The 22744-nt window shown below is 52.3% G+C and overlaps 1 protein-coding gene across 1 annotated transcript; it reads right to left on the bottom strand.

The window, feature by feature from the left end:
• Window positions 1-230: 230 nt before the first annotated feature.
• Window positions 231-22411, bottom strand: TAS1R1 (taste 1 receptor member 1). Its single transcript, XM_017956762.3, has 6 exons — window positions 21759-22411; window positions 9335-9641; window positions 4465-5226; window positions 3255-3467; window positions 2812-2932; window positions 231-1334 (listed from the first exon to the last, which is right to left on the bottom strand). The coding sequence occupies exons 1-6, from the start codon at window positions 21947-21949 to the stop codon at window positions 403-405; spliced, it is 2526 nt and encodes an 841-aa protein (XP_017812251.3). The 5' UTR covers window positions 21950-22411; the 3' UTR covers window positions 231-402.
• Between the last annotated feature and the right edge of the window lie 333 nt (window positions 22412-22744).

Below are 22744 nucleotides of genomic sequence, written 5' to 3'. Positions count from 1 at the left end.
GGAGGGGCGCCTCGGAAGCGTAGGTCTTCTAGCTCCGGCACCCGAGGGCGGGGCCCCGCAGAGAACGGCCAATGGGATGAGGGGATGAGGCCACGCCCTGTTCTTTTGGCGCTGGGCCCGCCTCCGGGGTTGCCTAGCAACGTCAAGCTGGGCACCAAGCCTTTTCCAGGTTCTGGGTTCAGACTTGAATCCGCGGCACCTCACCCTCTTCCCCGACAGGAGACCAGATACGCATTTCACTTCTTTATTGGCAGCCCGGAGCCTGGTCTGGGCTCTCCCGGGCGCTTATACGTCCCAACCCCAGACTGAGGTGCCCAAAGACCTCCCAAACAGCCCTGGCCTGCTTGACCTTCGACCCTCAGGACAGAGAAAGCTACCAGCTATGCCTGCTGACCCCACTGGTCAGGTGGAGCCGCGGTGCCTCGTGTAGTCCTGAATGGAGGCCTGGAAGTGCTCTGTGCTGTTGAGATCTGGGCGGCAGAGGATCACGTAGCACTTGGGCAGAAAATACCCGCCGAAGCCGCTGCTCAGGCTGCTCAGCCCAGCCAGCATGTTGACCGCGGGCACATACTTGCCGTCGTAGACGCTAGCCGTGGTGAAGAAGGCGATCCAGGACATGAAGTTGAAGAGCAGGCTGAAGGTGACACATTTGGCCTCGTTGTAGTTCTCTGGCAAGTCCTTGCCCAGGTAGCTGCAGGCAAAGGCACTGATGGAGAGAAGGCCATTGTAGAGAAAGGCCAGTATGAAGCCCAGGGAGTTGGCCTCTGTGCACTCAAGCATCACCAGATGGGGGAAGCGCTGGTATTCCCTAGTGGGCAGTGGAGTCCACACCACCAGCCAAGTTAGACAGATAAGCAGCTGAGCCGCTGAGCTGATCATCACAAACAGGCCAGCACCATGGTTTTGGACCCAGGCGCGGTAGAAGGTAGGTGCCTTGGTGGAAAACTTGAAGATGATGATTAGTTGGAAGGAGCGAACTGTCAGGCAGGACAGGAAGATGGTGAAACCAAGGGCAAAGAGGGCCTGGCGCAGCAAGCATGCAGGCCTCGTGGGTTCCCCAAAGAAGCCATAGAGGCTGCCGCTACCCGCTGCCAGGGAGCCCAGCATAAGAAAGCACAGGCGGCCCCCTGCTGACCTCACCACAGGGGTGTCTAGGTGCCAGGCAAACAGGCCAGCAGTCCCAAGCAGCAACAGCAGCAGCAGCGTGTTAGCTGCCAGCAGCACCCAAGAGGTGTGCTCTTGACAAGCCAAAAACACCACAGTGCGCGGGAAGCAGGTCTGGCTTCCCTCAGGTGCCCACTCTTCTTTCCCACAAGGCTGGCATCTGTAGAGGTCTGAAAGGGAAGGCCAAGAAGGTTCCTGAGAGCCAGATGAGCAGAGCAGGAATAGGAAATAGGGGCCTGCAAGATACTGGGAGAATTGTACCCAGGCAGCTAGACTGTGCTAGGCATGGTGGGATGGGGGTAGCCGGGAGTGGGGCCTGAGGCCAAGCATTTCCTCAAAATGCCTGTGTTAATTACACACTGGAGACCCACAGGTCAGTTCTTTTTTTTTTTTTTTTTTTTTTTTGAGACAGAGTCTCGCTCTGTCGCCCAGGCTGGAGTGCAGTGGCCAGATCTCAGCTCACTGCAAGCTCCGCCTCCCGGGTTCACGCCATTCTCCTGCCTCAGCCTCCCGAGTAGCTGGGACTACAGGCCTGTAGTCCCACAGGTCAGTTCTATATGGCTCATGATCCCATGAGGGTTTTGCAAACCCTAGGGAGGACCTTACCCTGGTAGCTCTGCCCACATAACAGAGAGGCTACGATCCAATGGGAGCAGCCTGCTCCCAAGGGAGGGCATTTTAACCCCTCTCTCTCTCCAGCATTTCCATGAACCATTTTCCTTAGCTGCTGCTCTGTGGTTTCTCTGAGTCCTGACCCTCTGAGGACAGAAGGGAAGTATTCCTGTCCCTACAGAGATGGTGAAAGGAAAGAATGTGGCCCCTGGACACCAACGAAGGACATGAGTCCTTAGCTATTTAATTTGCTCTCTGTTCTTGATCTTGCATTGCTGGATGGGGAATGCTGTTTTTTTTTCTCTGTTGCAGACATGCTAGTATCTGTATTCAGGCCAAGCTGTTCAAGGAGCTAGCTGTCTTTGGCATGGGCAACAGAAGGGACAGTAGGACAAGAGGGCACAAAGGGAACAATAGCTACATTCATTTAGAGAAAGAGGTTGAATTCAGGATACAATTGCATTTGTAGGAGTTGTGATGACAGCTATCTAATAGAGGACACACCTCGGTCTAAGGATTTCAGTTGGCTGATTCTTTCTTTTTCTTTTTCTTTTTTTTTTTTCGGATGGAGTTTTGCTTTTGTTGCCCAGGCTGGAGTGCAATGGTGCAATCTCAGCTCACCACAACCTCTGCCCCCCGGGTTCGAGAGATTCTCCTGCCTCATCTTCCCAAATAGCTCGGATTACAGGCATGCGCCACAACGCCCAGCTAATTTTTTTTGTATTTTTAGTAGAGATGGGGTTTCACCATGTTGCTCAGGCGGGTCTCGAACTCCTGATCCTCAGGTGATCCGCCCGCCTTGGCTTCCCAAAGTGCTGGGGTTACAGGCATGAGCCACTGCACCCAGTGGCTGATTCTCTTTATCAGAATTCTGTCTGGTAGCAGGAGTCCTCCAACCTGAAGCTAACTGGCAGCCAAGTGACTGGGCCCTGGTTCGGAGGCAGGGCATGTGCACATGGGGACCAAGGGAGGCCTCCCTCCACCGTGCAGCCCCCGGGAGTGCTGGGTAGCTCGCCTGCTCCATTGCCCACTCACCACTCTTGTTAAGGAAGGTCCCAGCCCCACAGGGCACACACTCAAAGCAACAGGGATGGAAACCTGTAACCACTCGCTGGTGCCCTTCAAGACAGTCACTGGAACACACAGACTTAGGCACCTGTAAGAAGCCAGAGGGGCCACACATAGGGGCCCAAGTCAAAGGACAGCTCACATGTGGAACAGAAAACAGAATCTCTGTGCATCTGCCCTCACGGCTCACTCCCAGGGCAGGGCCCCTGGTCATGTGAACTTCCACCCCAGGGCATCTGCACACTCGCCTATGGAATGTCTTCCCTGCTTCCCTGGCCAGGATGGGTAGAGTGGTGGCAGCTGGACCCCTGGGGTCCCCCTCCTGCTCCCTGTACACTGTGTCAGCATCACCCCCAGACTCTAGGCTGCCCATAAGGCAGTTACCTGGTGAATGACCACATCCCCATTACCTGGTTGTCCTTTCCATGCCACTGGATTTTGGTCTCATTTATGTCTAGCTGAACTGGAGACCATGTGGAGGAACCGAGGACTGTGAAGGTCCACTTCGGCCCACTCCAGTCCCAGGCAATTATGTTATAGCTACTGAGGGGGTCTCCATTGTCATTAAACATCACAGTGTCCTTGTGTAGAAGGAAATTCACCTTGTGGATCTGCTCCAAAAGCTGAAAGAAACACATATCACAAAGCCACCATAGACAGCACAGACCTACATGGTCCCAGAAGCAAGGGCCTGGGGGCTTCCTGGGTTTCCATCCTGGTGGTTTCAGCCCATCGGGAAGGTATAGTCCCTTCCTTCTTAGGAAGCCCCTCAACCCTCCCCACCAACCTCCTGAGAGGAGGCCTCTAACAAAGGCTCCTTTACAGACAGTTTTAGCCCTGGACCTTGTCACTTGACACTTCCAAGACACAGTGGGTGAGAGAAGGTAAGGATCAGAGAGAAAGATCTGTCTAAGAGAAGAGAGCTCACGCCTGTAATCCCAGCATTTTGGGAGGCTGAAGCAGGAGGATCACTTGATGCCAGGAGTTCGAGACCAGCTTGGACAACGTGGTGAAACCCCATCTCTACTAAAAAATTAGGCCGGGCACAGTGGTTCACGCCTGTAATCTCAGCACTTTGGGAGGCCGAGACAGGCAGATCACGAGGTCAGGAGATCGAGACCATCCTAGCTATCATGGTGAAACCCCGTCTCTACTAAAAACACAAAAACATTAGCCAGGCGTCCTGGCAGGTGCCTGTAGTCCCAGCTACTCGGGAGGCTGAGGCAGGAGAATGGTGTGAACCTGGGAGGCAGAGCTTGCAGTGAGCCGAGATCATGCCACTGCATTCCAGCCTGGGCAACAGAGCGAGACTCCGTCTCAAAAAAAAAAAAGAAAAATTAGCTAGGCGTGATGGTGGGTGCTTGTAATCCCAGCTACTCAGGAGGCCGAGGCAGGAGAATCACTTGAACCCAGAAGGTGGAAGTTTCAGTGAGCTGAGATCGCATCACTGCACTGCAGCCTGGGCAACAGAGCCAGATTCTGTCTCAAAAAAAAAAAACAGTCCATAAGTTAGTCGCATTTATCACCCTTGGCATTTAGGGTGACCAGAGAGTGCCCACTCTGCTCGTCTCAGGATTGGCTGTTCTCTCCAACAGAAGGTGCTGGGGTGGGCTCTCTTACCTGCCAGGGGTAGACTCGGCCCCTGGAACAAACTCCAGAGGCACAGCCCAGGAGCTGATGGAGGCCATGGGCCACTGCATACACAGCCCGGTACGCGTTGTAGGCAGAACTCATGGAGAAGCCTTTGAGCTTGGGCATCGTGTGTGCCGTGAAAGCTTCACATTCTCTGCAGACCTGATTGCTGCTGCAGCAGGAGCTCTTGTGGCAAGGCCTAGGGGCTCCCTTGTCTGCCCGGGCATAGGCTTCTTCAAATGCCTTCAGGCCAGGGACAGTCCTCTTCTGGATGGCCACGCCCAGCACCGTCCCAATGCGCTGGATCCCGGGCACCCCAGTGATGTGCCTGGAGAGGACCCAGGCCTCTGAGGCGACCCACACCTTGCCAGTCAGGTTGGCCAGCACCACGGACTCGAAAAACACCCTGGCCAACGGCCGGTTGGAAAAAACGACCACAACGGTGGCCGTGGCCTGGGCCAGGTGGCGCATCAGGCGCTGCATCCTCTGATCACCTACCTGGGCAGAGAAGGGCACGATGTCCTTGAAAGCAATGCAGATCCCCTGATCAGTGGCCTGCTTCTCCAGTGCCTGCACCCCTAGCTGCCCATAGTCGCCACTGCTGCCAACCAGAGAGATCCAGGTCCACCCGAACCTCTGCAGCAGCAGCACCATGGTCTCCACCTGGTACTTGTCGTTGGGGATGGTGCGCAGGAAAGAGGGATACTGCCGCTTCACGCTGAGCGTCTCGCTGCTGGCCCCATAGCTGATCTGTGGGAGGTGCCATTCAGCCAGTTCAGTGGCATAAGTCTCCACTGAAGGCCCCCCAATGCCTGGGCCTGTGCTGGGTGTGGGGATGCAGGGAGCAGGGGAGACCAGGAGAGCACCACTCACCCTGTGACACTGACAAATCACCTGCGAAGGCTCCACCAGGGCGGGTTGTGGGGGAGGAGTGGGAATCTGCCTGGGAACAAGAGGGGAGGGGATGCATTCCAAGCAAAGGAGACAAAACTTGCATAGGAGTGAAATCGTCTGGTGTGTTTGGGGACCTTCAGGGACTTCCGCTGGAGGCAGTTTGCAAGGAAGAAGAGAAGCATGTGTAGGTCAGGGTAGAAGTTAGGTCAGTGGCCTGTTAGGAACCGTGCCTCACAGGAGGAGGTGAGCAGCTTGTGAGTAAGCAAAGCTTCATCTGTATTTACAGCTGCTCCCTTCCTGTCAGATCAGCAGCAGCATCAGATTCTTGTAGGAGCGTGAACTCTACTGTGAACCGCACATGTGAGGGATCTGGGTTGCGCGCTACTTATGAGAATCTAATGTCTGATGACCTGTCGCTGTCTCCCGTCACCCCCAGATGGGACCATCTAGTTGCAGGAAAACAAGCTCAGGGCTCCCACTGATTCTACATGATGGGGAGTTGTAGAATTATTTTATTATATTAATACATGATGGCCAGGTGCAGTGGCTCACGCCTGTAATCCCAGCATCGTTGGGAGGCCGAGGTGGGCGGATCACGAGGTCAGGAGTTTGAGACCAGCCTGGCCAATATGGCAAAACCCCGTCTCTGCTAAAAAATACACAAATTAGCCGGGCATGGTGGCGAGTGCCTGTACTCCCAGCTACTTCGGAGGCTGAGGCAGGAGAATTGCTTGAACCCGGGAGGTGGAGGTTGCAGTGAGCCGAGATCACGCCACTGCACTCCAGCCTGGGCGACAGAGCGAGACTCCGTCTCAAAAAAATATATATATGTATATATATGTATATATATATATTTTATTTATAATAAAATATATTTATGTATTTATTTATTTATATAAATAAAACAATGTAATAATATAAATAAGTGCACAATAAATGTAATGCACTTGAATCATTCTGAAACCAACCCCTCACACACCTGTCCATAGAAAAATTGTCTTCCACAAAACCAGTCCCTCATGCCAAAAAGGTTGGGGGCCACTGCTGTAAGCTACAGGGAGGCCCTAAGGACATCCGCAGAGAAGTGCTATGTTCGGACTTGCATTTTTTCTTTTTTTTTCTGAGACAGAGTCTTGCTCTATCGCCCAGGCTGGAGTGCGGTAGCACAATCTCGGCTCAGTGCAACACCTACCTCCTGGGTTCAAGAAATTCTCCTGCCTCAGCCTCCTGAGTAGCTGGGATTACAGGTGCGTGCCACCACCACCAGCTAATTTTTGCATTTTTAGTTTCACCACGTTGGCCAGGCTGGTTTCCAACTCCTGACCTCATGAGCTGCCCATCTCAGCCTTCCAAAGTGCTGGGATTACAGGCGTAAGCCACAACGGCCAGGACTTGCATTTTTATTTATTTATTTATTTATTTATTTATTTATTTATTTTTTGAGACGGAGTCTCGCTCTGTCACCCAGGCTGGAGTGCTGTGGCCGGATCTCAGCTCACTGCAAGCTCCGCCTCCCGGGTTCCCGCCATTCTCCTGCCTCAGCCTCCCGAGTAGCCGGGACTACAGGCGCCCGCCACCTCGCCCGGCTAGTTTTTTTTTTGTATTTTTTAGTAGAGACGGGGTTTCACCATGTTAGCCAGGATGGTCTCGATCTCCTGACCTCGTGATCTGCCCGTCTCGGCCTCCCAAAGTGCTGGGATTACAGGCTTGAGCCACCGCGCCCGGCAGGACTTGCATTTTATGAGCATATCTCTGACTTCAGTGAGGAATGAGTTAGAAAAGATTCAAGACTAGAACCAGGGGGAAGCCTTAGGACACTGATGGAAGAATCTAGTTGAGAGATAATGCTGGTCTGAATTCCAGCTGTGGCTGTGGCAGTGGAAAAGGAGGCCAGAGAGGACGAAAGATGGGGAGCAGGGCAACGAGGAGCAGCAGTGGGCAGGACTCGGGTGATGGCTGCTCCATCACTACCCTCCACCAGAGGGGTGGGGCCAATACAGGAAGAAAAGAGGCTTTTGTTGTGTAGGGAGGTAAGGTCAATCTGCACTCTGCTGGGTCCATGATATGGTGAGGTTGGGCCAGCATCAGGGGCTCAGATCAGAGGGGAGGGGACTGAGAATGGGAAGTTAAGCCACGAGCCCACAGCCTGCCTGGGAACTGGAAAAGGGGAGGAGAGGAGGGTGAAACTTGCTCCGGGGAATCACCTGCCTCTTCAGAGGAAGTGGGACAAGAGGAGAGAAGGGCTGCAAGTGAAAGCCAGGCACGGGTAGGGGGCTGGGGGGGCATAAATTCCAAGGAAAGACTCTTATAGGAGGACTGGTCTAAAATGTCACAAAGGGCACGGTGGCTCATGCCTGTAATCTCATCACTTTGGGAGGCCAAGGCAGGTGGATTGCTTGAGCCCAGGAGTTCCAGGCCAGTCTAGGCAACATAGTGAGACCTCCATCTCTACAAAAAATACAAAAATTAGCCAGGCATGGTGGCACATGCCTGTGGGCCCAGCTACTTGGGAGTATGAAGTGGGAGGATTGCTTGAGCCTGGGAGACAGTGAGCCAACATTGTGCCACTGCATTCCAGCCTGGGCATCAGAGTGAGACTGTCTCAAAAAAAAAAAAAAAAATCACAAAGAATTCACCTAAGATAGGCCGGGTGCCATAGCTCACACCTGTAATCCCAGCACTTTGGGAGGCTGAGGCTGGCACGAGGTCAGGAGATCAAGACCATCATGGCTAACATGGTGAAACCCTGTCTCTACTAAAATTACAAAAAATTAGCCAGGTGTGGTGGCAGGCACCTGTAGTCCCAGCTACTCAGGAGGCCGAGGCAGGAAAATGGCGTGAACCCAGGAAGCGGAGCTTGCAGTGAGCCGAGATCAAGCCACTGTACTGTAGCCTGGGCGACAGAGTGAGACTCCGTCTCAAAAAAAAAAAAAAAAAGAAGTCACCTAAGATAAAGAAGGACTGCAAAGTAGGATTTGGAGACCTAGAAGGTGCCCCAGCTCACAGCAAAAGCAAGAGTGGTGGGGGCAGCCCTCAGGGGCTGAGACGCAATGAGGGGAGGGAGAAGCCAGCAGGAAGCTTCCATGGGAAGGGGCAGAGAGTCAGTGCTCAGTGTAGAGAGCCTAGAGGAGGGAGAGGGATGACGGCAACCACAGGCCAGGCAGGAACCCATGGGGAAGAATCCATAAGCCAAGGAGGGGCTGTGGTCCAAGGTACAGGGCAAGAATAAGCACAGGGACAGGACTGATCTCAGCAAGGTGAGGGATGTCAGCACCTCTGAGCCAGGAGGGAAGAAGGAAAGGCAGTCAGGAGAGACTGGGATGATGTGGAGCAGTCTATGGGGTGGGAAGCAAAGGGTGTCCTTTTTTGGGGGTGGTGGTGGGGGGACAAGGCATCACTCTGTCACCTAGGCTTGAGTGCAGTAGCACAATCTTGGCTCACTGCAACCTCCACCTCCCAGGTTCCAGCAATTCTCCTGCCTCAGCCTCCCGAGTAGCTGGGATTACAGGCACACACCACCACTCTTGGTTAACTTTTGTATTTTTAGTAGAGATGGGGTTTCGCCATATTGGCCAGGCTGGTCTCAAACTCCTGGCCTCAAGAGATCTGCCCAGCCTCCCCGAGGGATTACAGGCATGAGCCACAGTGCCCGTCCAGGGTGTCCATTCCTAACAAAGGCAATGGAACCTCTGGAGGAAGGAGGGGAGTGGAGGGCAGTAGGGGTGCAGCTGAGTGGCAGCAGTTCCCAAGGAGAATGGGTTTTCCCATGAGAGTGGAGACAGGGATCTGGAAGGCTGGGGCCAGAACCACGCTGGGCAGGGACCCCTGACTTGTGACTAAAGAGCAGTGACCACCCAAGAGATCCGGGGGCAGGCAACCTTGAGGGGACAGCAGCTCTTGCCCACATGCCCCAGCCCAGACTTGCCTGAAGGGAGATGGGCAAAGGTCTGAGGCTCCAGCTTACCAGGGGCATCAGGAAAGGGCTCAGCAGGGCGGCTGTGGTGGCAGCACGGTTGGTGGTGTCAGGCCCAATCACCGCCAACACCTTAGGGGAATAGCGGAGAAGGTCTCCTTGGAGCTCTATGTGGCGTGGCCCTGGTAGGGAGAGCACGCTCAGCGTGGCGTACACATTGGCAGAGTCAGAGCACACATCATACAGCTGGTACCCCAGGGTGACGTTGGGCAGCAGAGTCGTGGAGTTGTTTATCTCCTCAACCCCAAGCCGCATAGCCTGGAAGAGGTGGTAGCCATGCTCATTGAAGCTACCAGTCCTGTGGAGAAAGCCAAGCAGAGAGAGCTAAGAAGGACAAGGCCCTGCTGAAACCCTCTGGCCTCCTAGACTCTGAGGCTTGGGGGTAGAAGGGAACCTTTGAGGTCATTGGTCCAGTTCCCCAAACCACAACTTCAACAAGGGCTCTGAAGCTCAGCAGGAGGAACAAGCTGGCCCTGATGGAGAAGCATATTAGCATCTAAAAGGTCCTGAGGTCCTGGAGCAGAGAAACCTGCTACATTAGTCAGTGTTCTCCAGAGAGAGTGAGTGAGTGAGAAATTTAGTTTAAGGAATTGGTTCACATTGTGAGGGCTGGCAAGTTCAAATTTTGCAGGACAGACCAGCAGTCTGGACATTCTGTAAAGAATTGATGTTACTATGCTCTTCAGTCCTAAGATGCTATGGAGGCAGAATTCCCTCATGTCCCTCCTTATACAGAAACTTCAGGCTTTTTTTTTTTTTTTTTTTTTTTTGAGATGTGTTAGGGATCCAACCTAGCAAAGGCCCTCTGCCAAGGCAGATGTTCCCTCCCCCTACCTGTTTGTTTTTCTTCATCTCCTGCTTTTCTCACCACCTGCAGGCCCTCTGCCAAGGCAGATGTTCCCCAGCTGTTGTTTTTTTCTCCTAACATCTGCCCATCAACCAGGATGTGGCTTTACCCAGAAACAGCTCCCACTCCCTCCCTAAAATATACTTATACCCCCTAGTCTTTAAGCCTGGGCTGCTGCCTCCTCTTATTGCTGTGGAGCAGCCCAGCAGGTTAATAAACTTCCTTGCCTGACTTTGGGTCTACTCGTTCTTTCTCTCGGCTAACCTTATATTTCGGTGCCGAAACCCAGGAATGGGTAGGCTCTGGCCGGGAGTCCCCAGAGGACTTTCTGTCTCTCTCTCTCTCTCTCTCTCTCTCTCTCTCTCTCTCTCTCTCACTCTCTCACTCTCTCCTTCCCTCCCTCCTCGCGGGCTGTGTGCTAGAGCCTTTCCCCCTCATACCACCTCTCTCCTGGCCACCCTCCCCTTCCCGAACCTGCCAAAGACCTGGAGGATTTCTCGGACTCTCCCATTGTTGGCAACCAAGGGCTTCCTCTGGCCTCCAGGCCTCTGGCTTCTCCATTTCAGGGATGCCTGACTCAGTGGCTACCTCCTGTATTCTGGACAGGGCTTCCAGGACAGGGGACACCCTCTCCTGCCATCCTTGTTGACCGGCAGTCTCTTCTTCCCCTACCCACCCCCCTCCATTCACCATAGGAGTTTCTCATTCTACGCTTCCTAAGACCACCCCTCTTGGGTATCTTCTGTGCAACCTCAATGTCCTCAGGCTCCGTTCAAAGGTCCATCCTAAGAAGCTGCTTTTCTACTCTAATACTGCCTGGCCTCAATACAGATTAGACAATAGCTCCCAATGGCCCAAAAACGGCACTTTCAATTTCAACGTACTTAAAGACTTAGACAACTTTTGCCACCGCAATGAGAAATGGTCTGGGATTCCTTATGTTCAGGCTTTCTTCACTCTCTGTAGCCACCCTTCTCTCTGCCAGTCCTGTTCTACTTTCCAAATCCTCTTCGCCTGCTCCAAACCCAACTTGCCCTCTGCCACTCTTCCTACAGCCCCAGTCAATGACTCCTCTTCTTTTAACCCCGCCAATTTCCCCCTCCTCGCCACCATCATGGTCCTCCATTAAACCACCCGAATCCCCCACCTTATGTCACCGTTCCTATTCTGCCCCCTTCTCCCCCTCTCTCCAACCACCCTGCCTCTGACTCCGAATCCTCACCGTCTCTACCCCTTACCCGTTCTCAGGCCCAACATGCCCCTTAACCAGCCCCCTCACGTTCCCTCCGGAAAGTGGCAGGAGCTGAGGGGATTGTCCGTGTCCACGTCCCTTTCTCCCTCTCTGACCTCTCCCAAATTGGAAAACATCTTGGGTCCCTCTGCTCCAATTCCAAAACTTATAACAAATAATTTAAATATCTTACCCCATCTTATGAACTCACTTGGCATGATCTCTACATCATCCTCTCTTCCACCCTCCTTCCAGAAAAGAAGGAAAGATTGTGTCTCGCAGCCCAGGCACACGCCACCAATCTTCATCGGCAAGATCCTACTAAGCCCATAGGAGTCACTCCTGTTCCCCAGGAAGAGCCTTCCTAGGAGTACCAACGCACAGACCCTGGCCAGGCATCCCGTAACCATATGATTACCCGCCTCATTGCAGGCCTTAACAAAGCTGCCCATAAGGCTGTAAATTTTGAAAACCTTAAGACATTTCCCAAAAGGCAGATGAAAATCCTGCCCAATTCCTTTCCCGCCTTACAGAGGCTCTCCAAAAATATACTTGCGTCGACCCTTCCTCCCGAGAAAGAACTGTTGTTCTTTTTTTTTTTTTTTTTTTTTTTTTTTTTTTGAGACTGAGTCTGGCTCTGTCGCCCAGGCTGGAGTGCAGTGGCCGGATCTCAGCTCACTGCAAGCTCCGCCTCCCGGGTTTACGCCATTCTCCTGCCTCAGCCTCCGGAGTAGCTGGGACCACAGGCGCCCGCCACCTCGCCCGGCTAGTTTTTTGTATTTTTTTAGTAGAGACGGGGTTTCACCGTGTTAGCCAGGATGGTCTCGATCTCCTGACCTTGTGATCTGCCCGTCTCAGCCTCCCAAAGTGCTGGGATTACAGGCTTGAGCCACCGCGCCCGGCAGAACTGTTGTTCTTAATACCTGTTTTATCTCCCAATCTGCCCCGACACCTGGTGCAAACTTAAAAAGGCTGAAGGTGGCCCTCAAACCTCACAACAAGACCTCCTTAACCTGGCTTTCAAAGTCTTCAATAACAGGGATGAGCAAAGTAAATTAGATAGAGCCTAAAGAGAGAGATCACGCTAAATACCAGCTTCTAGCTGTGGCTATCTGTCAACATAGCCATAGTACCCAAGGGCACAAAAGACCCGATAGCAGTAATCCTCCCAGGCGCTGCTTTAAGTGTGGCAAAGATGGCCACTGGGCGCAGGCATGTCCTAACCCACAAGTGCTGAAGAGCCCTTGCCCAGTCTGCCAGCAGACAGGCCACTAGAAGTCTGACCGTCATCTCAACAGATGGACAGAAAAGCCTGCACCTCAGAACCACCTCCCCTTCAGCGAGACAAAAAGTGAAGAATCGCTTACGCTCCCGCAACTCCTTGACCTAGCTTCTGAGAACGGACAAGTCGCAGGGCCCCCAGCCCCAACTGCCATCAATGCATCAGAGCCCAGGGTAACTATGCTAGTAGCAGGTAAGCCAATCTCCTTTATTTATTTATTTATTTTTTGAGACGGACTCTCGCTCTGTCACCCAGGCTGGAGTGCAGTGGCTGGATCTCAGCTCACTGCAAGCTCTGCCTCCCGGGTTTATGCCATTTTCCTGCCTCAGCCTCCCAAGTAGCTGGGACTACAGGTGCCCGCCAACTTGCCCGGCTAGTTTTTTGTATTTTTTAGTAGAGACGGGGTTTCACCGTGTTAGCCACGATGGTCTCGATCTCCTGACCTCGTGATCCGCCCATCTCGGCCCCCCAAAGTGCTGGGATTACAGGCTTGAGCCACCGCGCCCGGCCACCAATCTCCTTTTTAATCAATACCAGGGCCACCTACTCAGCCTTGCCTGAATTCTCAGTACCAATTCTCCCTTCTCAATCTCAGTTGTGGGGGTTGACAGACTCATCTAGCATCCAAGTGCCACCAGACCTCTTACTTATTCCCTATTCAATACCATTTTCTCACAGTCTTTCTGTATCATGCCTCATTGCCCCATCCCCATTCTAGGCTGAGACTTTTTGCCAAATTCAAGGCTTGTATCACCTTTTCTTGTCTCCCCCAACAAGAAAGTAGGAGGACCTGAGTCCCTCCTACTCCTCTCCTCCAGTCCAGTCCCTGACCCCTCTCCCCGGCACCCACTTCCTTCCTCTCTTATGAACTCAATACTGTAGGATACTACCACCCCTTCCCTAACTGCTCACTATGACCCCATCAAAATCCAGCTAAAAGACCCCTCCAAATTCTCCAATATCCCCCAATACCCCATTTCCCTAACCCACCAAAAGGGTCTACAGCCCATTGTAAACAAGCTCTGCTCACATGGTATTCTTCAGCCAACACACTCTCCATGTAACATCGCCATCCTCCCTGTTAAAAACTCAGACGGCTCATACCAACTCATTCAAGACTTCCGAGCCATTAATCAGGCCGTCCTCCATGTTCACCCCGTAGTCCCTAACCTGTATACACTTCTCTCTCTCATCCCCTCCAATACCACCCACTACACTGCTATTGACCTAAAAGATGCCTTCTTTACCATTCCCCTACATCCTGATTCCCAAAACCTCTTTGCCTTCACCTGGGCTGACCCTGACACCCTCCAATCACAGCAACTCACATGGACTGTCCTTCCCCAAGGCTTCAGGGATAGTCCTCATTTCTTTGGGCAAGCCCTAGCCCAAGACCTTACCTCCTTAGACCTTTCCCCCAGCCGTCTTCTTCAATATGTGGATGACCTCCTCCTCTGTAGTCCCTCCCTAGAAGACTCTCAGACTCACACTATTACCCTTCTAAACTTTCTTGCTAACAAAGCGTATAGGGTCTCCCCCTCCAAAGTACAACTCTCCACCCCAACAGTAACATAATTAGGAGTCCAACTCCTAGCTTCATCTCCCAAATCAGCCAACAGGTTTCTCAGTCCCTCAGTGTCCAGTGGCGCCTCCATATCCCATATCAACCCCAGTCATCAGGAAAAGTTGAAAGGGCAAATGGCGTCCTTAAAACTCAGTAAACCAAACTCACTCTTGAAGTCCAAAATGCTGGACCTCCCTTCTGCCCATAGCCCTAGTACACATCAGAGCCAGCCCAAAAGCACCCTCTTTCCTCAGTCCATTTGAGTTAATGTATGGACGCCCTTTCCTCTTACAAAACAGGCCCCCTTCTAACTCTCAGCTAGGAGAATACCTCCCAACACTCTCTCTCATCCACCATCTCCTCCGTGAACAAGCTGACCAGGCCCTCCCAAAACCCCATGAAGGCTCCACCAACCAGACTCTCCTTCCAGGAAAGCATGTCTTCTTAAAAACTCTTAACCCGACCAGCCCCAGGTCTAAGTGGGAAGCCCCTTTCCACATCAACCTCACAATCCCCACTGCAGCCAAACTCTCAGGACGTGCTTCTTGGTACCAACTTTCTAGATTAAAAAGGGCTCCTACAACTGATCTGCCTACAGCTGACCCACCTATTGCCTTCCGCCAATTCTCCAGTACCCTCCTTGGCCCAACTAAACTCTGCCTCATGCCTGTCCATAAAGCAGACACTTAAACAATACCCAGACTCCTCTTTCTCCTCCTGACAATTGCAAGTACATTCCTGATTTCTCTCAAATGCCCTTTTCCTGCCTACCTTGCCACTTCACCCTCTTCATCCTCTCCACCAAGACATCTCCTGGTTTCAGCTCCAAACTCCCACTCTGGACTCTCTTTTAGAGTGGATAGATGACCTCTTCTTTCAAGGCACCCTATATGACTTTTCCCCAGATGAAATGCACTTATTTACTTTCCTACTTACTCTTTGCCTATCTAACTCTCCTAATCCATTGGCTGCCCCACATAGCCACACCTCCCCTTCCAATACTACCCAGCTACCTCTACAAGACCCTTAGCTTAACTCCCTCCCTACTAAACCAGTCCAACCCCATCCTAGCAAAAGACTGCTGGCTTTGTATCTCCCTATTAACTACCACCTATGTTGCCATCCCTGTTCCCTCAAAAGACTGGGTTCTTTTTTTTTTTTCTTTTTTTGAGACGGAGTCTTGCTCTGTCACCCAGGCTGGAGTGCAGTGGCCAGATCTCAGCTCACTGCAAGCTCCGCCTCCCGGGTTCACGCCATTCTCCTGCCTCAGCCTCCTGAGTAGCTGGGACTACAGGCGCCCGCCACCTCGCCCGGCTAGTTTTTTTGTATTTTTTTAGTAGAGACGGGGTTTCACTGTGTTAGCCAGGATGGTCTCGATCTCCTGACCTCGTGATCCGCCCGTCTCGGCCTCCCAAAGTGCTGGGATTACAGGCTTGAGCCACCGCGCCCGGCCAAGACTGGGTTCTTACTAAGTTAACCTATCACCCCCGTTATGAAGGGAAAAGCCCTTTACAACTTTTAGACATGCAGTCATTGGCTAAATTTTCTGTCATAGATATGACAAAAAACACTCTGACAGGGCGCATAGTACAACTTTTACGCTCCTATATCTCCAGCCTTACCCAATATACAAGTAATGACAAGCCCATTCGCGGCCCTGCGACCACCGACACCGGTCTGACTTTCCAAGCCCCTGTGTGTATCCAATGTAACCTGCCCTCAGGTCTGCCTTTAGGTCACCTACTGTCCCATCAATGTAACCATACCTTACAGCTTCAAGCCCCAAACGACCACCAAAATTTTAAGGTCACCAAAATGGCCAAATTTAAACAACTTGTCCACTTTTCAGGACCCCCAAAAGTCACCACCAGCTCTTTACTAAACAGTCAAGATTTTGTAATGGCAGACATACAGGCTGTATGGCCATTCACCCATGGACCTCTTGCAGCACGGCTCCCATCCCGGCCAAATGCCTCTTTATACCCTCTTTCAATTACTCTTTCGAATGGCTCCTGGTAGACACAAAACAATGCTTTCTCCAATGGGAGAATAAAACACGAGGAGCCACTCCAATTATCCCTGCAACTCCTTTTCAGCCACTCACTGGAGCCGCCTTAGCAAGCACTCTAGGCATGTGGGAGAATGAAAACAATAAACTCACATGCTTTTTCAGTATACATAACCAGTTCTTTCTGCCCAGCCAAGGTATATCTTTCTTGTGTGGAACCTCAACCTATGTCTGCCTCCCTACCAATTGGACTGGCACCTGTACCCTAGTCTTCTTAAACCCCAAAATTGACATTGCCCCTGGAAATCAGAGTTTACCAATCCCTATTAAAGCTCGAGTCCGTCAACGCAGAGCTGTACAGCTAATACGCCTGCTTATAGGACTAGGAATTACTACTGCAACAGGAACAAGGATAGCAGGCTTGTCTGTTGGGAGAAAAGCTGAGTGATGGGAGAGAAGCTGAGGCAGGCTTGCATGTCTGACATAATGTAAAAGAGTCTTGGAACATGTCCAGGGTCCAGGGTCTAAAACCCCTCATGGCCTGGCCGGGCGCCGTGGCTCACGTCTGTAATCCCAGCACTTTGGGAGGCCGAGGAGGGCGGATCACTAGGTCAGAAGATTGAGACCATACTGGCTAACATGGAGAAACCCTGTCTCTACTAAAAACACAAAAAATTAGCCGAGCGTGGTGGCGGGCGCCTGTAGTCCCAGCTACTCAGGAAGCTGAGGCAGGAGAATGGCGTGAACCTGGGAGGCGGAGCTTGCAGTGAGCCAAGATTGCACCATTACAGTCTAGCCTGCTCAAGGGAGCAAGACTCTGTCTCAAAAAAACAAAGAAAAGAAAAAAACCCTCGTGGCCTTTGGAATGTTTCTAGACTTGCTGGCTCCTTGCTTCTAGCACTCCCATTATCTCAAGTAGCCATATGTTTCAAAGAAAATGCTACACCCTCACAGCTGCAGCTCATGCACTTGATACAGTGCTTCCTTTCAACCCCCACATCCTCGCCACCTGTTTCTTTGTCTGATCACCAATAAATAGCGTGGGCTCCCAGAGCTCAGGTCCTTCGCAGCCTCCATACTAGAGTTGGTCCCCTGGTCCCACTTTCTCTCGTCTTTTCTTTTTTTTTTTTTTTTTGAGACGGAGTCTTGCTCTGTCACCCAGGCTGGAGTGCAGTGGCCGGATCTCAGCTCACTGCAAGCTCCTCCTCTCGGGTTCACGCCATTCTCCTGCCTCAGCCTCCCGAGTAGCTGGGACTACAGGCACCCGCCACTTCGCCCGGCTAGTTTTTTTGTATTTTTTAGTAGAGACAGGGTTTCAGCGTATTAGCCAGGATGGTCTCGATCTCCTGACCTCATGATCCGCCCGTCTCGGCCTCCCAAAGTGCTGGGATTACAGGCTTGAGCCACCGCGCCCGGCCTCTCTCGTCTTTTCTTATTCCTTTGACTCCGCTGGACTTCGTAGCCCCCACGACCTGGTGTTGGGCCTTATCACCCCAACACTTGTCCACCTCTCTGTCCTACTATCACGCTCTCTCAAAAGATCGCTTGGACAGCCTACAAGACATAGCTGAATCTATCCTTATTCTCCAGTCCCAAATAGACATTTTTTTTTTTTTGAGACAGAGTGTCACTCTGTCGCCCAGGCTGGAGTGCAATGGCGCCAGCTGGGCTCCCTGCAAGCTCCGCCTCCCAGATTCAGGCCATTCTCCTGCCTCAGCCTCCCAAGTAGCTGGGACCACAGGCACCTGCCACCATGCCCAGCTAATTTTTTGTATTTTTCGTAGAGACGGGGCTTCACCGTGTTAGCCAGGATGGTCTCGATCTCCTGACCTTGTGATCCGCCCGCCTCGGCCTCCCAAAGTGCTGGGATTACAGGCGTGAACCACCATGCCCAGCCCTGAATAGACTCTTTAGCAGCAGTGTCACTTCAAAACCGTTGAGGTTTAGATCTCCTCACTGCCGAAAAAAGTGGACTGTGCATCTTCTTAGGAGACAAGTGCTGTTTCTATACTAACCAGTCAGGACTAGTACGAGATGCAGCCTGACGGTTAAATGAAAGGGCTTCTGAAATCAGGCAGCGCTTTTCAGACTCCTGGCCCCAATGGTTTCGTAACCCCTAGGCACCCTGGCTAATGCCCCTCCTGGGCCCTGCCATAACCCTTTTTCTCCTTTTAGCATTTGGCCCGTGCCTCCTACATCTCCTTACCCAGTTTTTTTTTTTTTTTTTTTTTGAGACGGAGTCTTGTTCTGTCACCCAGGCTGGAGTGCAGTGGCCGGATCTCAGCTCACTGCAAGCTCCTCCTCTCGGGTTCACGCCATTCTCCTGCCTCAGCCTCCCAAGTAGCTGGGACTACAGGCACCCGCCACTTCGCCCGGCTAGTTTTTTGTATTTTTTAGTAGAGACGGGGTTTCACCGTGTTAACCAGGATGGTCTCGATCTCCCGACCTCGTGATCCGCCCGTCTCGGCCTCCCAAAGTGCTGGGATTACAGGCTTGAGCCACCGCGCCCGGCCTCCTTACCCAGTTTTTACGGGACCGTATTAGAGCCTTCGCCCATCGTGAGAGGTGACAACGTGCTAACAGCCCTCGCTCGCTCTCGATGGGTCAGTACAAGACATGATGCTACTTCAAGAATACCAGCGGCTTCAAGAACAACTGTACCAACCCCACAGCCTTTCTCCATAAACATCGCCCCTCTTCAGCTAGAAGCAGTCAGAAGGCAACGACACCCCTTCTCTATTACCTATTAAAGGCTGGAATGTTAGGGACCCAACCCAGCAAAGGCCCTCCGCCAAGGCGGATGTTTTCCCCACCCCGTTTTTCTCTGTCCCCTCTTTTTCTCACCGCCTACAGGTCCTCCGCCAAGGCAGATGTTCCCCAGCTGTTGTTTTTTCCCCCTAACATCTGCCCATCAACCAGGAAGTGGTTTTACCCAGAAACAGCCCCTAGGCGCCCCTGCGCCCTCCCTAAAATATACTTATACCCTCTAGTCTGTAAGCCCGGGCTGCTGCTTCCTCGGATTGCTGTGGGGCAGCCCAGCAGGTTAATAAACTTGCTTGCCTGACTTTGGGTCTACTCGTTTTTTCTCTCGGCTAACCTTACAAGATGGAGTTTTGCTCTTGTTGCCCAGGCTGTGGTGCAATGGCACAATCTCGCCTCACTGCAACCTCTGCCTCCCGGGTTCAAGTGATTCTCCGGCCTCAGTCTCCCGAGTAGCTGGGATTACAGGTATATGCCACCATGCCCGGCTAATTTTATATATTTAATAGAGAGGGGGTTTCTCCATGTTGGTCAGGCTGTCTCGAACTCCTGACCTCAGGTGATCTGCCCACCTTGGCCTCCCAAAGTGCTGGGATTACACTGAACCACCGCACCTGGCTTTTTTTTTCTCTCTCTCTCTCTCTCTTTTTTTTTTTTTTTGACACAGAGTTTCATTCTTGTGGCCTTGTTGCCCAGGCTGGAGTGTAATGGCACGATCTCGGCTCACTGCAACCTCCACGCCCCCGATCCCAGTTCAAGCAATTCTCCTGCCTCAGCCTCCAGAGTAGCTGGGATTGCAGGTATGCACCCACACATCCATCTAATTTTCGTATTTTTAGTAGAGACGGGGTTTCACACGTTGACCAGTGCAATGGTGTGATCTCTGCTCACTGCAACCTCCACCTCCCAGGTTCAAGCAATTATCCTTCCTCAGCCTCCCAAGTAACTGGGATTACAGGCGCATGCCACCACTCCCAGCTAATTTTTTTGTATTTTAGTAGAGACAGGGTTTCACTATGTTGCCCAGGCTGGTCTCGAACGCCTGAGCTCAGGCAATCCACCTGCCTCAGCCCCCCAAAGTTGCTTGGATTACAGGCGTGAGCCGCCGTGCCCAGCTCAATTCTATTGATGTAAATGTTTACTAAATCTAAAAAATACCTTCTGGCTGGGCACAGCGGATCACGACTGTAATCCCAGCACTTTGGGAGGCCAAGGTGGGTGGATCACTTGAGGCCAGGAGTTCGAGACCAGCCTGGCCAACATAGTGAAACTCTGTCTTTATTTATTTATTTATTTATTTATTTTGAGATGGAGTCTTGCTCTGTTGCCCAGGCTGGAGTGCAGTGGCGCGGTCTAGGCTCAGTGCAAGCTCTGCCTCCCGGGTTCACGCCATTCTCCTGCCTCAGCCTCCCGAGTAGCTGGGACTACAGGCGCCCACCACCACACCTGTCTAATTTTTTGTGTTTTCAGTAGAGACGGGGTTTCACCATGTTAGCCAGAATGGTCTCGATCTCTTGACCTTGTGATCCGCCCTCCTCAGCCTTCCAAAGTGCTAGGATTACAGGCGTGAGCTACCATGCCTGGTCGAAACCCTGTCTTTATTAAAAGTACAAAAAATGGGGCTCGGCTCAGTGGCTTATGCCTGTAATCCCAGCACTCTGGGAGGCCGAGGTGGGCGGATCATGAGGTCAGGAGATCGAGACCATCCTGGCTAACATGGTGAAACCCCGTCTCTACTAAAAAATACAAAAAACTAGCCGGGTGAGGTGGTGGGCGCCTGTAGTCCCAGTTACTCGGGAGGCTGAGGCAGGAGAATGGCATGAACCCGGGAGGCGGAGCTTGCCGTGAGCCGAGATAGTGCCACTGCACTCCAGCCTGGGCGACAGAGCAAGACTCGGTCTCAAACAAAAAAAAAAAAAAAAAAAAAAAAGAAAAGTAGGCTGGGCGTGGTGGCTCACACTCATAATCCCAGTGCTTTGGGAAGCCAAGGTAGGCGGATTACCTGAGGTTGGGAGTTCGAAACTAGCCTGACCAACGTGGTGAAACCCCTGTCTCTACGAAAAATACAAAAATTTAGCCAGGTGTGGTGGCACACACCTATAATTCCAGCTACTCCCGATGCTAAGGCATGAGAATCACTTGAGCCCAGGAGGAGGAGGTTCCAGTGAGTCAAGATTGTGCCACTGCACTCCAGCCTGGATGACAGAGCGAGACTCCATCTCAAAAAAATAAAAAATAAATAAAATATAAATAAATAAAAGCAGTAGTAGTTCCCCTCTACCTAGATTGTTGACTTCACGATGGCACCAACCTAAGCTCCTAAAGCATCTAATGGGATGTGTCTTACCTTGCCACCCTATGGAGAACCATACTTGTCATCTGGGACTCTAGGGAGCTTTGAACATGGGTAGGAGTGGAGAGAAGATAGAAGAGGGAAAAGGACGCCCTTGCTTAGGCCTGGCCATCTAGGTACAGCACAAAGTCAAGAACCAATTTCAATGGAGTTACAACACATTCTAACAGCAAGGGCGAAGTAATTGGAAGCTGGCTGAAGTGTCTAGGAAGGTCTAGCCAGCACTCAGGTGGCAAGCGGATTGATGGACAAGGCCTGGAGACAGTTCAAGTGGCAAAGGCAGAGGCAAGGTCCTGGCTGAGGATGGCAGGCAGAGGGGTCCTATAGCCAGGGGTCCCACTAAGTGTGGCTCTGCTGACCCCTCACTCACCTGTCACACAGGGTCACTTCGGGTCTGTGCCTCACCTGCAGACAGCCAGAATGGAGAGGGAACAGGCCTGCCAGGAGGTAATCCCCGGGGAGGGTGAAGTCAGGAGAAGGCTCAGTGCTATGGCAGGCAAAGGCCCAGCAGCAGGAAATGAGAAGCTGCAGGCCGACCAGGCAAGCTGTGCAGAGCAGCATGCTGGCCAGACGCCCGCGCCCGGCATGGCCAAGGAGTGGCCTCTAAGGAGGCCAGTTGCTTAAATAGAAGGCAGCTGCCGGATGCTTCCTAACTTCATGCCCCCGAAAGGGGTGGGACTTGGAGCCCAGTGGCTGAAGCAGGACTGTTTGCCTTGACATTCCGGGCCTGCGGTCCAACTCAGGAACTGGGCAGGACGAAGGCACAGATGCAAACCAGGTGGCACCCAGTGACCCTTCCTCTGGACGGTTGTGGGTTCTGTCCACGCTCTGTGACTTCACCTGGCTTAGAAAGGGAGCCCTGGCATTTTGGGGCAAGGTGGTAGGCTGGAACACAACTTCTCCCAGGATTGTGAGGTTTTAGAACTTTTTACCTGTGCCTCAGTTTCCTAAATGAGACACAGCTTTGAGTCGACAACCCCCTACCCCAGACTCCAGTTTTCTGACAATAAGATTCTGAGCAAATCGTCATATACTTTCGCCTCGTTACCCAGGGTTGCTCACTTCGAGACAAATGCATGCAAACCTAAGGTATGCAAATAGACATGTTTTGTTTAAACTGACAATCCTAAAGCCTTTTCTGCAGGAGAAAAAAAAAAAAAAACCCGGTGGATTTCCGGAGAGGTGGCCCATGGCTGGTCGCGAGGTTTCTGACTTTCCCTCTCCGGCCGGCTGGGGTAGGGAATTTGCATAATGTAAATGGAGTCCTCGGTGGAGCCCCTCGACCAGGCCGGCAGGAGCCTCCTAGTGTGCTTCCGGAGGTTGTCGGCAGAGGACGCTGGCGGCTCCGAGGCCGCT

Source organism: Papio anubis, chromosome 1, assembly GCF_008728515.1.
Source record: "Papio anubis isolate 15944 chromosome 1, Panubis1.0, whole genome shotgun sequence".
NCBI lineage: Eukaryota > Metazoa > Chordata > Mammalia > Primates > Cercopithecidae > Papio > Papio anubis.
Note: the sequence above shows the minus strand (reverse complement) of the source record. Positions and strands in the feature narration are given on the sequence as shown.